This window comes from Haliotis rufescens, unplaced genomic scaffold (assembly GCF_023055435.1).
Source record: "Haliotis rufescens isolate VD_foot unplaced genomic scaffold, xgHalRufe1.0.p SCAF_16, whole genome shotgun sequence".
In the NCBI taxonomy this organism is placed as follows: Eukaryota; Metazoa; Mollusca; class Gastropoda; order Lepetellida; family Haliotidae; genus Haliotis; species Haliotis rufescens.
The window spans coordinates 16,392,962-16,405,947 of record NW_025963846.1 but is presented as its reverse complement, the minus strand read 5'-3'; the positions used below and the strand labels follow the sequence as shown (position 1 = coordinate 16,405,947).

Sequence of the window (12,986 nt, the reverse complement as noted above, 5' to 3'; positions counted from 1 at the left end):
GTTATCAAGCAAGTGGTGTCTGTAAATCTACACAGAAACGGCAGTTATTGTAATAGAACTATCTCCCTTGTCTCAAACAGCGACGTGCAGGCTTATTCAAGCCGGTTTCGGGGCACGGGTGGCCCAGTCGTCTAAGGCGCTGCGATTCGCTGTGCAGGTTTGCGTCCCTTGGGCACGCCAGAAACCTATGATTGTGGGTTCGAATCCCGGTTCGCCCCAATTATGTTTCTAGGTTTGTCAGCACCATACCCGTGCTCGCGGGTTTCACCGAAGTGGTAAACGTCTGAGACCTGCATCACTTCGGGCTTTCCTCCCACATTAAGCTGACACGCCGTGATATAACTGGAATAATGTTAAAAGCGGCGTTAAGCCCAACTCACTCACTCAAGCCAGTTTCATAGTGTACTCTAAGTGCTAGCATTTCCAGGTAAGATAATATATATATCATAAAATGTTAACGTGCCAGATTTACATAACATCGGTGTCGGCCACTTCGTCGGTGATCCTTTTCATTTCATGACTTATGTTGATACCAATACCTATTTGTCTGTAGTCTTTCTATATGACCTCTCTGAGTGTGACACTGACCCGGTCACAGGTCATTGACCCCAGTGTCGTCCAGACATTATGCAACTCTGAAAATCGCTGGCGGGCGTTGTACGTAACTGTTACGACCGTTGCCTACAACGGAAACTGAGTAGTTAAGGCAGGTGAGAATAATTCCCACTTTGCATGTGGCAGTTGGTCAGTTGAGATAGTCCAGTGGGTTGGTAGACACAGAGGTCTGGGAAAACTTAGTCGGGTGAGTGGTTTTCTTTTGAAAGTATGCATTGTACAGGCCTTTTTAACTCACAAGGTCATTTGATTTGGATCGGGAGGTGATAAAAAGCTGGCCTGGTTTGGGTCCATATAAATATTCTGAATGTAAATCTTACTTGTAATAGCGATTTAAAAATTCCGTTTTAGTAATAAAACATCCCTTGGAAATTTTTTATTTTCAAAGCGATTCTTTTCGTCGGCGGTACAAAAATACACAATTCATGTTCTGATTATATGTTTCTGTATTTTCTGTAATGTCGGCGGATCCGTAAACCAAACAAAAAACTATTTAGGCCTGTGTGGCATTCTTTAGCTGTAATATCATAAAAGAGTCGACTTGTAAATTCCAACTTCTGTCGCTTTGAAATAATAAAGAAGTCACTCGTTTCATCACAGTGGTAATTGTACAAAAATACATAGGTAAGTCAGGGAATTATATATCTCACTGGATAATCCAGGATTTACCTGTTCGAATATATAAAGTTTGAAACTGAAGATTACACGAACATCATTGAAATACACATGATGAAGTGGTAAGTTTAGTGAATAACTACTGATACGGAGTTGTGTAGACGAACTATTGTAACAGCTAATATAAGAGTAAAATATGTTTGTCATGTAAAACGGTTTGTGATGTTGATGACAATATTGTGAACTGTTAATATTACTTATTATTCCTTTAATATGTTTAAGGGAGTAAAACAAATGATTACCTTCCTAACTGTTCTAAATAACGAGTGTTGTCTATTTTGCACCTTCACGGCCCTGCTACATCACGAGTGGGAAAAGATGTACAGACACGTATTTTAAAAATAATTACCCTTAAACACTCACTGTAATGGTCTTATGTCGTTTTTGGCGTTTTCGTGGAGGTTTTATGAATAGATATAGATATGGACATTAGGTGTTTCTTCATGTAAAATCATAAATGTTACCTCGTATAAAGTATAAAGAATGCTGAAGACAGTGTTAACCGGTTTATACGTGTAACTCTAATCGAAAAGGCACATCTATTTTTGTCTTGGTACATCACGGAAATGTTTTTACAATAATTAGTTTTATTAGACAAATATCTTTTAAGTTAGCACTTCAGATTCCATGACTTATTAGGCTGAAAGAATGCCTGGTGCACTGGTGAAAATTAATCGAGTAACATTGGAAATGGTGAAATAATATGACGTCACAATGTTAGAAACACGTGACTTCCACCCGGTCTCTTTACGCCGAGCACGCCATTTTCGGTAGGTGTGAAGGACAAACGTGTCAAAGATTTCCATGAACTTCGTCTATAGTTGTTGCATCATCACCGAATTTCTTCACGACGTCCAAGGGTTCACTGCATTTGTAATACACATTTCTTGATTTCTTTTCAGGAAGGATGTTCAAATCATTTCTATCGTCCGCCCAGAGCGGCACTTTCAATAATCCGTTCCACGCGAAATGTGAGGGGTTGAAAGTCAACGAAGACCGAACAATTGCTGCAGCCAGTACCGGTAGGATAATATGTCAATTTGATAACTCTAGGGTTTGTTGTACATAATGCATTTGTGATAATGCTTTATGCATGTCTAAGCTATCTATACGTTTAGTTTACTTTATGATCAGCTGATGACAGTTCAATGTCAAATTGTATCACGAATATGGAAAGATGAAACATTGTCGACATATGATCTCTGTTTCTACGAGAATAAATGAGTATAAATGAAGAAATTCTTTTCTAAATGTCTTGATTGCAAACGCACCGTCTTTAGTTTAGTAGGCAGGCTGGGTTTGCCATGTAATGTAGCCTGAAGTGATCTTTTTCACATTTGATACGAAAGATTGTAGCCTATGGTAACAATGACCTGACTATACCTTTTTACACTCTATGCCGTGTATGCCTGGCTCATTCATGGGTAACTCAACAATAAGCTGAGATTGACATTTTGACTTGGACGTCTTTGTCCTTGAATGAGTGTAAGGTCCTGCCATGGCAAGGTTAAGTTGGGATGACAGTATTTGTCAGTTTTCTCCCCTTTCTTCCTTTGACTGTGGTAGAGTTGCATGCATAAACCATCTAATCTTACTTCCAATTATTTTAATGTTATTGCTTAGCCTGATGTCCAAGGATGTATGTTTAGTGTTGGAAATTTCACTAGTCTGCAATAGTGATCTGATGCAGAGTTGCCATCTTCCTAATGGTAAAGATGATGATATGCCCAAAATAAATGTCACAAGGGGCCTAGTCCTTAGTGAATTTTTATTAGTCGCGGACTTAAGTTAATTTTGAACCCTGATGTTTTGATGAAGGTAAGTTGATAAGTACCTGACCTGTATGATTTTATAGAAGCAAATGTAAAACTATTACGAATGAACTACAAATACTGACACCTTTATGGTATAGAGAGTTGCCATCAAAATAATTGTTATTAATATTACACACATAAAAATGCCCCTGTATGGATGCCAGGCTAGAAAAGTTTGTATGAAGTGTTTGAAAGAGGCTACAGACATGACAATGTGGCTCAGTTTTGGTGACTTAATCGATTGTGTGTAATCATACCCCAATTGCACAAGATGTTACTAGATTTGATTATTTACAGTCTGCCATGTTATAGCTGGAATATTGCTGATGCGATGTTAAACAGTTGATATTGTAATCATGGTAGCTAAATTGATATCTTTATATTGAATGCAGGGAAAAATTACAGACAGATGAGGGTTTAAATCAGCACAAAATGTGCATTCTGTGCATATATACACTTAGAATGGATGTGAATAGTGACTGAATTGTCTGTTAAAATCCTTTCAGATGAGACCAGCTGTGAGTTTGGCTCAGGCAAGTACTATGCCCTTTGTGGGTTTGGAGGTATCTTGAGCTGTGGTATTACACATACGGCTGTTGTGCCATTGGACTTGGTGAAATGCAGAATTCAGGTGGACCCAGAGAAATATGGAAGCGTCGTCAAAGGATTCCGTGTCACATTGGCAGAAGGAGGAACAAGGGCCCTTGGAAAAGGATGGGCACCAACATTTATAGGATATTCCATGCAGGGACTCTGCAAATTTGGCTTCTATGAAGTTTTCAAAATTTTCTACTCTGGACTCATGGGAGAGGTAATCTATGACATATACTAATAGCTTGTAAAAATGCCATCTGGAAGTGTTCACAGTTAAAATAAGAAGCTAGGTTAATACACATTGTAAATTTGTTCTTTCTATTATAGTAAACCATCCCTTAAGCATGTTATGAATTTAATGAATAACTGTACACGTATTCTTATGAACAACTGATAAAGTAGATCGAATAGTCATGAAAGGTATTGAGATTCAACATCAAACGTATTTTGTTGTGTAGTAGTGTATTTCTGTGCTTGAGTTTTCAAAACGGACATTTATATATTAATGTTTATCATCCTGCAGGAAAACACCTACTTGTGGCGTACCTCCTTGTATCTGGCTGCTAGTGCATCGGCAGAATTCTTTGCCGACATTGCTCTCTGCCCCATGGAAGCAGTGAAGGTCAGGATTCAAACTCAGCCAGGATGGAGCAACACACTGAGAGAGGGTTTCCCACGTATTCTTCGGGAAGAGGGTGTTGGCGGGTAAGCATGGTAGATTTAACAACATATTCGTATGTAGCCAGCAGGGATTGCTCCTTTCAACATGTTCAAAAGTTACTGACCCTTTTCCAAACTAGCTGACCCAAAACAAAATGTTGGGAGGCCATTACCCAGGGGCCTGGGAAAATTTTAGAACTCCCCACCAATAACACATCTATAACTGCACTCTGAGATCTAATCTTGGGCTTCCATTTTCCTCATTTTGCGGTGATTTTATGAGTAAATAAAGATGTTGTTGTACAGAACATTTCAAAATGGCTACCAGTTGTCATTCTGCCGAGATGATCTTTGAGTTAACCATTTACACGACGTCATCCCCCCCCCCTCCCCCTAAATGTGCAATTAAAATAATTAAACAGACGAACAAATGTTCACTAGCCAGACGAGCCATCTGCTTTGTTTCAGCAAGCTGTTCATAATTTTAACGGGTCAGCAGTTATCATGGTTATATCGACCCCAGTTAAGGACAGGGTTTTACCTCTCAAGCTTTAAGACTAAAGGAGAAACAAGAAATAACATCATGAAAATATTTTTGACATCCATTATACATGATATAATGAAAAAAGTTAAGAATTTCTGTTAGTCCCTGGGTTGTGTTTTTTATGATAGTACTGAGTGTTAAGGATGTTGTCATCGAAAATAGGATCAGGACAATTTTGGATGAAAATTACACCAAACATGCAAGATTCCTTTGTCAATTGAGACTCTAACATGTCTAAAGTGACAAAATATTTATCATTTCATTTCCCCGATATACCCAGATTAACTCATTTGTACATGTTGTATAATCACTGAACATTCTTTAAAACAACTTGCACACACATCACTTTGTAGAGAGCTGTTTTACTATTACTGGGCAACTTATTTGTGGCATTTGAAAGTTAGATTCAAAGCACATTAAACAAAGGAAACAACTGACAATAACTAAATCTTGCAAGGTCATTTAGAACTCTTGAGGAAATATACACAACTATCAAAATGTATCTGTGGGCATTCAGGGATATAATTGGTCCCCAGTTACCATGTAACCTATGCCAGTCATAAGAGGTGACAAAATGGATTGGTAGTCAGTTTTTGTAACTTGTTTTATCATGATGCCCCGACAGTGTGGGACATCGCTTATTGTATCAATCACTGGTTTGTCTGTTTTGTGTTGATTTTATTTACATGCCGTGGATTGTAACATAAGCAACCAACTGTGGAAATTGACATTAACGATAGTTATATTTGATTATCCTTTTCAACAATCATAAGTATGTGAAGGCTTGGCAAACAACTGAATAAAGTGCAGAGTGGAGCCATCATTTTATGTTTAGGAAAAAAGGAGGAATGGAAAGGGTATCATTGTACTAACAAACACACCAGCAGATACCTTCATGTTCAGTGTGCAGCATGGCATAGGTTCAGGTATTGATGTTTTCTTATTCTGGAATTCATCTCGCCTAACATGCAGTATGTAAGAGAAATCTCCCAACTGATACATGAGTTTATTACGTGTCCATTCCAACAATTACCTTGCCTCCCAATGTTTGAAATTTAGCTTGAAAGTTAAGGGGTCCATGTCATAACCCTAATGTTGAACGTAAGAGATTGAGGGAGTTAAGTGTTTAAATACATGTACTATAGGAGCAAACATCAAGGACCCCAGTCCTACCTTAATTTCAAACAGCTTGTGTTAAACACCAACATTCTTTAACACACACATAATGCATGCAGAGAAAAGTTATTGTTCTGTTACTTCCACATGTTCACTTGTTTTTCAGACTCTACAAGGGTCTTGTGCCACTGTGGGCCCGACAGATCCCATACACCATGATGAAGTTTGCCTGCTTTGAACGTACAGTAGAAGCTCTGTACAAGTATGTCGTTCCTAGACCAAGAGCTGAATGCTCCAAGAGTGAACAGCTTATTGTGACATTTGCTGCCGGTTATATTGGTAAGCTACTTTTTATTTTAAATACCACATTTCTAAATTGGAAAATGAATACCCTGATTATGTGGGAATAATCATGCTAATTGTGTGATGGATGTTGATAAGTTAACTTCTTTGTTGACATGTTTTCCCCTACTGTAGTGTTCTTAATGTTTTTCAGCTGGTGTTTTCTGTGCCATTGTTTCTCACCCCGCTGACACAATTGTGTCAAAGCTGAATCAGGATGCAGGTAGCAACTTTGTTGATGCAGCAAAGAAACTTGGATTGGGAGGTATGTCGTTTGTTTATCAGCTTATGCAGGTTAGAACTGAACTTAAAAGCTTCACTAGCTTGGGTAAAGATAAATGCCCTTGTAATGTTAAAACAATTTGAACATTTGTACTAGCCCACAGGAATTTGTAGTAGCCCTGGTTCCAGGCTGGTGTTAATCTCTAACCCTGGGCTAAGTCAGGGTTAAAACTAAGCTCAAATGCTTTACTAGCTCGGGTAAAATGCCCTTGTAATGTTAAAACAATAGGGGAATTTGGAAGTTTGTACTAACTTTCTTTGTGTGGTGATTCAGGGACAGAATAGGTTCACAGTACCATGAGTGTAAGAAACTAAGGATTGGGTCATTGTTCCATGGTGTAAGCATTGCTACTCATGCTATTAGCCACTGCCATGCAACTTATTAATGTATTATTGACAATTTTACTTTTCTGCTGCAGGTCATACAACTATGATTGACTATATACATGAGATAGTTTAATTAAATCTTGAATGTTTTGAAATGATTAAAAGTTAAAAAATTAAAACTCAAGCTGAATTTGCACACTCCTTAGATCCACTCTCGGGGCAGTGTACTACAGGCTCGTGTGTAGTGTCGGACCCAGCAACCTTGTGTTGTACAGTCGAGAGTGCTTGAGTCATTGGTGTGCTAGATCAGTATACCTGACATGGCAGACTTTGGATCTGGACTGTGCCGACAGTCATGTCGGTTTGTGCCACGATCAGGCTGTCACTTCGGACACATCAAGTGTTTATACGTCAGTATCTAAATAAAACATTTGGAAAGTAACTTACATTTTTAGTTTTAACTAAGATATAGTATTACAAATTACAAAGGTTATACATACAGTCAACCCCTTCCTCTAAGAATATAGTTTACAAACACCAGATCAGTGACGGTTGTGTAGATGAGATTCAAATTTGTAAATGCAAGTTTTATTTCTGAAGTAATGGCAGGCAAATATCATTATCAAGTAGTGTAGTTTTGACTGACATGCCATAATGTTTATCAGATATTTTTGTGACACTGTTTTATTCACACTGATCAATGCTGTTTTGTCAGGTATGTGGAAGGGCCTGTTCCCCAGAATCATCATGATCGGCACACTGACAGCCCTGCAGTGGTTCATCTACGACTCTGTCAAGGTGTACTTCCGTTTGCCACGACCACCACCACCAGAGATGCCAGAATCACTGAAACGTAAGCTGGGCATTACCCAGTGATGATGGCTGCAATTTAGAATGAGAGCTTGGACATTTAGAAGATCTGTTTACTGAACACACAATAGATACATATTGATAATGCCGTTGTTTTGTATTTGCCAAGATGGAAAATATTTATTCCATGTCTTGATCTTCAAAAATGTTTTGTTGTTAATCTACTTCATGGCTTTAACTGATTTTGGTCATGACTTTGGTCATCTGAGTATGTGTGCCATTTGAAGGGGAACCTGATAAAGCCATCTTGACACTATGTACAATACAGTGTGAATATTTATGAGGAATCATCTAGCATCGCAATGCAAGAGTGAATAAAAAATATTAAACCTTGGACACTTTTGTTTTCTGTGTGTTGGAATGTGACATCTCAAGACGTCACAGTTCAATAAGCATGTTATGTTGAGACACATGCCCTATCTGTGGGGAATAATGCCAAGTTATATACCGGTAACCCAAGCAGTTACAGGGAGTACTTCCAACTGGTTACAGCAGGGTCTGTAAAGTACCGGGGTATGCTTCTCCACTTTCGAAGGGATACTTTTATCTGTCCATGATACACAAAACTGATTCTCGTGTCAAGTGTTTATTGAAGTAGAGTGATGCCTGATTATCCCTATCAAGCTTAGTAGTATATTTTACAGTTTCAGAATCAAATCAATGACCTGGTTGAATTTGGTTAGAACATTGGACATTCTTTGAATCAATTGTCAACCCATTTCTTACACTAGCCAAATTCAGACGCTGTAATTCAGAATGGTCTGCACAAGGTATGAAATATTACTTTTTCTATCAATACTAAAGGTAGACACAATTTTATGGATAAGATAAGCATAAAGTGTGTCTACCTTGTCATCTGTCAACTTCTAAGTAATGCCTATCAAACAATTTATCAATACTAAAATTATTCAATATTAGTTCCAAACTTCAGTGGAATCAAAACCATTCACACTTACTCACTTGATGGGTAGCCCAGTGATTGTTAGCTTGTCATGCCCGGTGTTGATCATCACATGGGTACCATTTATGGTGTCCAATGCCTCGATATTGCTGCAATATTGTTTAAAATGGTGTAAAACTCCCTCCCACCAGGTTTTTATTGTTTCCACATCAGTAGTGTTAAAAGGCGACTGCTTGTTGTAAGAGGCGACTGATGGGATCGGGTGGTCAGGCCCGCTGACTTGGTTGATGCATGTCATCGATCCCAATTGTGTGGATCGATGCTCGTGATATCAATCACTGGATTGTCTGGTCCAGACTCGATTATTTACAGACTGCCGTCATAAAGCTGGAATATTGCTGAGTGCGGCATTTTACAACCAACAAACAAACATATGGTTATCTTCTCGAGAAGCTGAGTTATGGATTTTCCTTTCATATGACTAGACTAACAAAGTTGGAAAGTTAGTTTGATGAAAACTCTTGGACAGAATAGTTCCTCAGTACCACAGGCTTGCCTTAAGTAAGGGTACCCTCTGGCGATTCCAGGTCAGAGAGGTCCCCCGTACCTTGTGTCAAGGTATATGGGGATTAGGAAGTCAGACTTGCTTTGCCTGTGGGGATTCTTTGTTAGTTGGCCCTCAGCAACATATGCTGGTCGGAAGAGGCAACTTATTTGGTGGTATGGCTTGGTGAGTGGGATCATTGCTCATTTTGTTTTTAATGATATTTATTTCCACCTGGTACAGTGAAAGGGGATTGATAAACGGGCAGAACCTATATAAATATTGCTCATATCATTGGATTGTCTTGCCCAGACTCAAATATTTATAGTCTGCTGGAATTAAGCTGAGTTTCATTTTAACACAAGACAAACATACACACACCATTATATTACTCGCTTCAACAGACTACAGTATCAGTCTACCAATAGTACCGCCTCCGTGGTCTAGTGATAGAGCGTCCGCCCAGAGAGCGGAAGGTCCGGAGTTCGATCCCCGGTCGCGTCATACCAAAAGACGTTAAAAGATGGTACTTGTTACCGTCTGGCGCTCGACATTAAGGGGCTAAAACACACACGTCGCTATATAAGTGCAATAATCTTGGACGCGACGTTAAACCCCATTCCACCTCACCTACCAATAGTTAAGAAATGTCTCATTACACAAACAAGTCCTTTAGTTTGGAAGCCAAATACAGTCAAGTCTTGTTAATCCGCACGTTGGGTTTATCCGACACCAATGATGGGAACCGACTAAATCAGTGCTATTTAGACCCGCACTCCAACTACCTCAATCTCATTAAAATCAGATACAAGTTCTCACTATCACCGAGAACATCCTAATGATCTTTGCGAAAACAAGCTGAGATGCCATTATCCATTAGAGCTTGATGGCCTGCTGATATCTATGAAGTTGTACTATGAGCCTCTCTGGAGATTCCAGGGCAGGAGAGCATCTCTAGCACCTCATTTATAGTGAGTGAGTGAGTATGGTTTTACGCCGCTTTTAGCAATATTCCATCAATATCACGGCGGGGAAGCACCTCATTTATAGAGCAGACTGAAATTAGGACCGTCTTGTATTTCAACGTCCCTGTTGTTGCCCTCAGTTGCTGTGGTACCTGGCCTAGACTCAATTATCTGCAGGCAGCTACGACGCAACTTGAATATTCACTCACTCACTCATTCGATGTAAGTCAAGTCCTGTTAACAATGATCAACTTTGTTCTCATGGAACATGTTTGGAAGTTGGTCTTGTACAGGTTTTCAAATTATCAACACAACCAGTATAATATCAGAAATAGAAGTTTATTGACTTGTGATATAAAAATTACAAAATGGTGTAAGTCTGCTTTGGATATTCTACTTTTGATCACTACATGTCATTGGTTTGATGCAGTTGAGCAGTTGTCTCCCCTGGAAGGGAGGTGACTGGTCGACCTGAATAGTAAGGGAATTATGCAAGTAATAACTGAGACAACTTGTAAATGAACATGACAGACAAGCCACTGTTCATGACTAATATCAAAATACCAGCACGTACGACAAAATCCCAAACAGATGACAATATCCTTGCTACCCAAATAAACTTTTTGAAGATGACTGATTTGGGATTAGAATTGGTCATATCTGCTCCTTATTTGAAAAGTGTTCTTGCACAATTGGATACTTTTTGGCACTAAGATGCTTAGGGGCAGATGATACAGCTAATTCTATCTTGTATCTCGTAGACTGATAAAAACTTATGTACTGGTACAAATAACTTCACCTTTGGAAGTACCCAACAAACGAATCATTGAGTAAGGTGTTAATTTTACCTTGCATAAATATCCTTGAATATCAAATTGAAACTTCAGATCTTACATGAAAAATATAATAACCAATGCCCTAAAATACATATGTATCACTAACTGATCAAAGATCGCTTGGAGCCTGGTCAGAGAAAGTAACAGACAGCAGCATGAATATTGATATTCTACTTTTATATAAGTGAAATGCCTACTTGTCTAGTGTATTCTACATGGCATAAATATACACGCTGTACAGAGTATTGGTTCACACAGCACCATGGTAGTTTTTTTGCCAGCTGGGTTACCTCCCTTGCCTAGAAAACCCTGGATATCTCCCTTGCCTAGGCAGATAACGCCATATCTAAATTATCATGAATAACCAAAATGTAACAGTGATGGCATTTATATATAGGTGAAGATATTACAACATTTTAACCAATCATCAAGTCAAACTTGAAACAAATCCTGTATAAAAAATAGTTTTGGCACTTGTCTCTAAACTTGAAAATCAGACACCTCTTGAAAATTGATTTAGCTTGTGGTAAAAAATTTAATAATATACCAGCATTTACTTGTGAAAACTGTATCCCAGACATTTTCACCTGTAAGATATGCGGTAGCCTTATACAGGTAAACTTAATGTAAGGCATGGTTGATAGACCAGCTGGCAGGAAAGGAAGTAATTTGAACTTGTTCTTAACGACTGAATGATACTTGCTAATGAATATAATCAGATCATTGTCATAGCTGAGCAAAGTGAATCATGATTTTTTTTTTACTTTTTCATATGAAATACATGATCATATCAAAATACATCTACCATTAACATTAAAATGTTTATCTAAAATATCTCAGATCATTCTAAAAAAATATGTTTACATCAATTGGCAAAAATTCATGGTCGAGCGATTAACCTTAAAAAAGATCACGGATGAAAATTGCCATTATCAAAACTGATTAAAAACAGACACGTCTACAGGACTGGGTAGGTATGTACAATACAAAAATACAATTTCACATACAAAGATATAAAATGGAGTAAAATCACATGATATCAAACATTAAATATAGTACAGAGACCAGCGGACGATTGCATGCAGGGAATCTAGTCTACAGTAGGAGTGGAAGGGAGGCAACTCTTTCTTCCCTCACAGAAACAAAGATTGTCCCATACTGACTGAAGCACTGCTATTGGCAAAACAAGGACGATGGTTGTCCAGGGTAATGCTGCAAGCCTGATGAAGACAATCCAATCCTTGTATTGTTCCTTAGGGCTGCATCTACTTGAGAGATGACACCCTGTTAGTCAGCTAGTGGGTAACAAGCATGGCTTACGAGAAACTGAGTGACACGGATTGATAAATGATACAATTAACAGTTACGATAATATTTTGATTTCTCTTGTATTTTGTCCAGGTACTCCTGCATACGTCTATTCAGCTCGTCAATCATGTCTGACAGCTCGTTCAGTGTCTTGTTATTGTCCTCAAAATCTTGCTGCATTCCTGGAAACAAGAGGAATACCTAATTATGTAGAGGAAATAAATGGCATGACAAAAGGAATTGGTTCTCAGGCAATGTTTTTGAAAATATTGAGCGGGCGGGCGTCTTCCTTTTTTTTTGGTTGTTCAAACAAGTATGTAACCAAATAAACAGTTGCGTAAACAAATAAAAAGTTGTGTACAATCAACCTGGGAATACAGTAATTGACTACCGTTAGGCTTCAAATATTTAAGGATTTTTAGTATTTTTTAAAAATGGAGAAAAAAAACTAAACGTGCGGCAGACTTTGTGATGATGAGGGCGGTGCCTGAGAACCAATATTATTATTTTTTTAAGCCTAATGTGTAACAAATTTTTCTTTAGTAAACTACTTACACGTTAAAATGTTACGTGTGAACAAAACTAAAACATAC

The 12,986-nt window shown here is 38.3% G+C and overlaps 2 protein-coding genes and 1 non-coding gene across 4 annotated transcripts in view; 2 read left to right on the top strand and 1 right to left on the bottom strand.

The window, feature by feature from the left end:
* Positions 1 to 1,919: 1,919 nt before the first annotated feature.
* On the top strand, positions 1,920 to 8,172 carry LOC124120963 (phosphate carrier protein, mitochondrial-like). Its single transcript, XM_046483900.2, has 7 exons — positions 1,920 to 2,060; positions 2,193 to 2,312; positions 3,611 to 3,915; positions 4,222 to 4,403; positions 6,185 to 6,357; positions 6,515 to 6,625; positions 7,685 to 8,172. Exons 2-7 carry the CDS (start codon positions 2,198 to 2,200, stop codon positions 7,843 to 7,845), a joined length of 1,047 nt encoding a protein of 348 aa, XP_046339856.1. The 5' UTR covers positions 1,920 to 2,060; positions 2,193 to 2,197; the 3' UTR covers positions 7,846 to 8,172.
* LOC124122691 lies at positions 7,162 to 7,365 on the top strand. Its single transcript, XR_006859202.1, has one exon. It is a non-coding gene; the product is annotated as a small nucleolar RNA SNORA53 (small nucleolar RNA).
* Positions 8,173 to 10,572: 2,400 nt separating the features above from the next.
* The window catches only part of LOC124120935 (laminin subunit beta-1-like), a 71,961-nt gene continuing 69,547 nt past the window's right edge, over positions 10,573 to 12,986 (bottom strand). For both annotated transcript variants that reach the window (XM_046483849.2, XM_046483857.2), the window contains exon 31: positions 10,573 to 12,575. In XM_046483849.2, the coding sequence (XP_046339805.1) occupies positions 12,442 to 12,575 (134 nt within the window). In that variant the 3' untranslated portion in view covers positions 10,573 to 12,441. The remainder of the gene's footprint in view (positions 12,576 to 12,986) is intronic.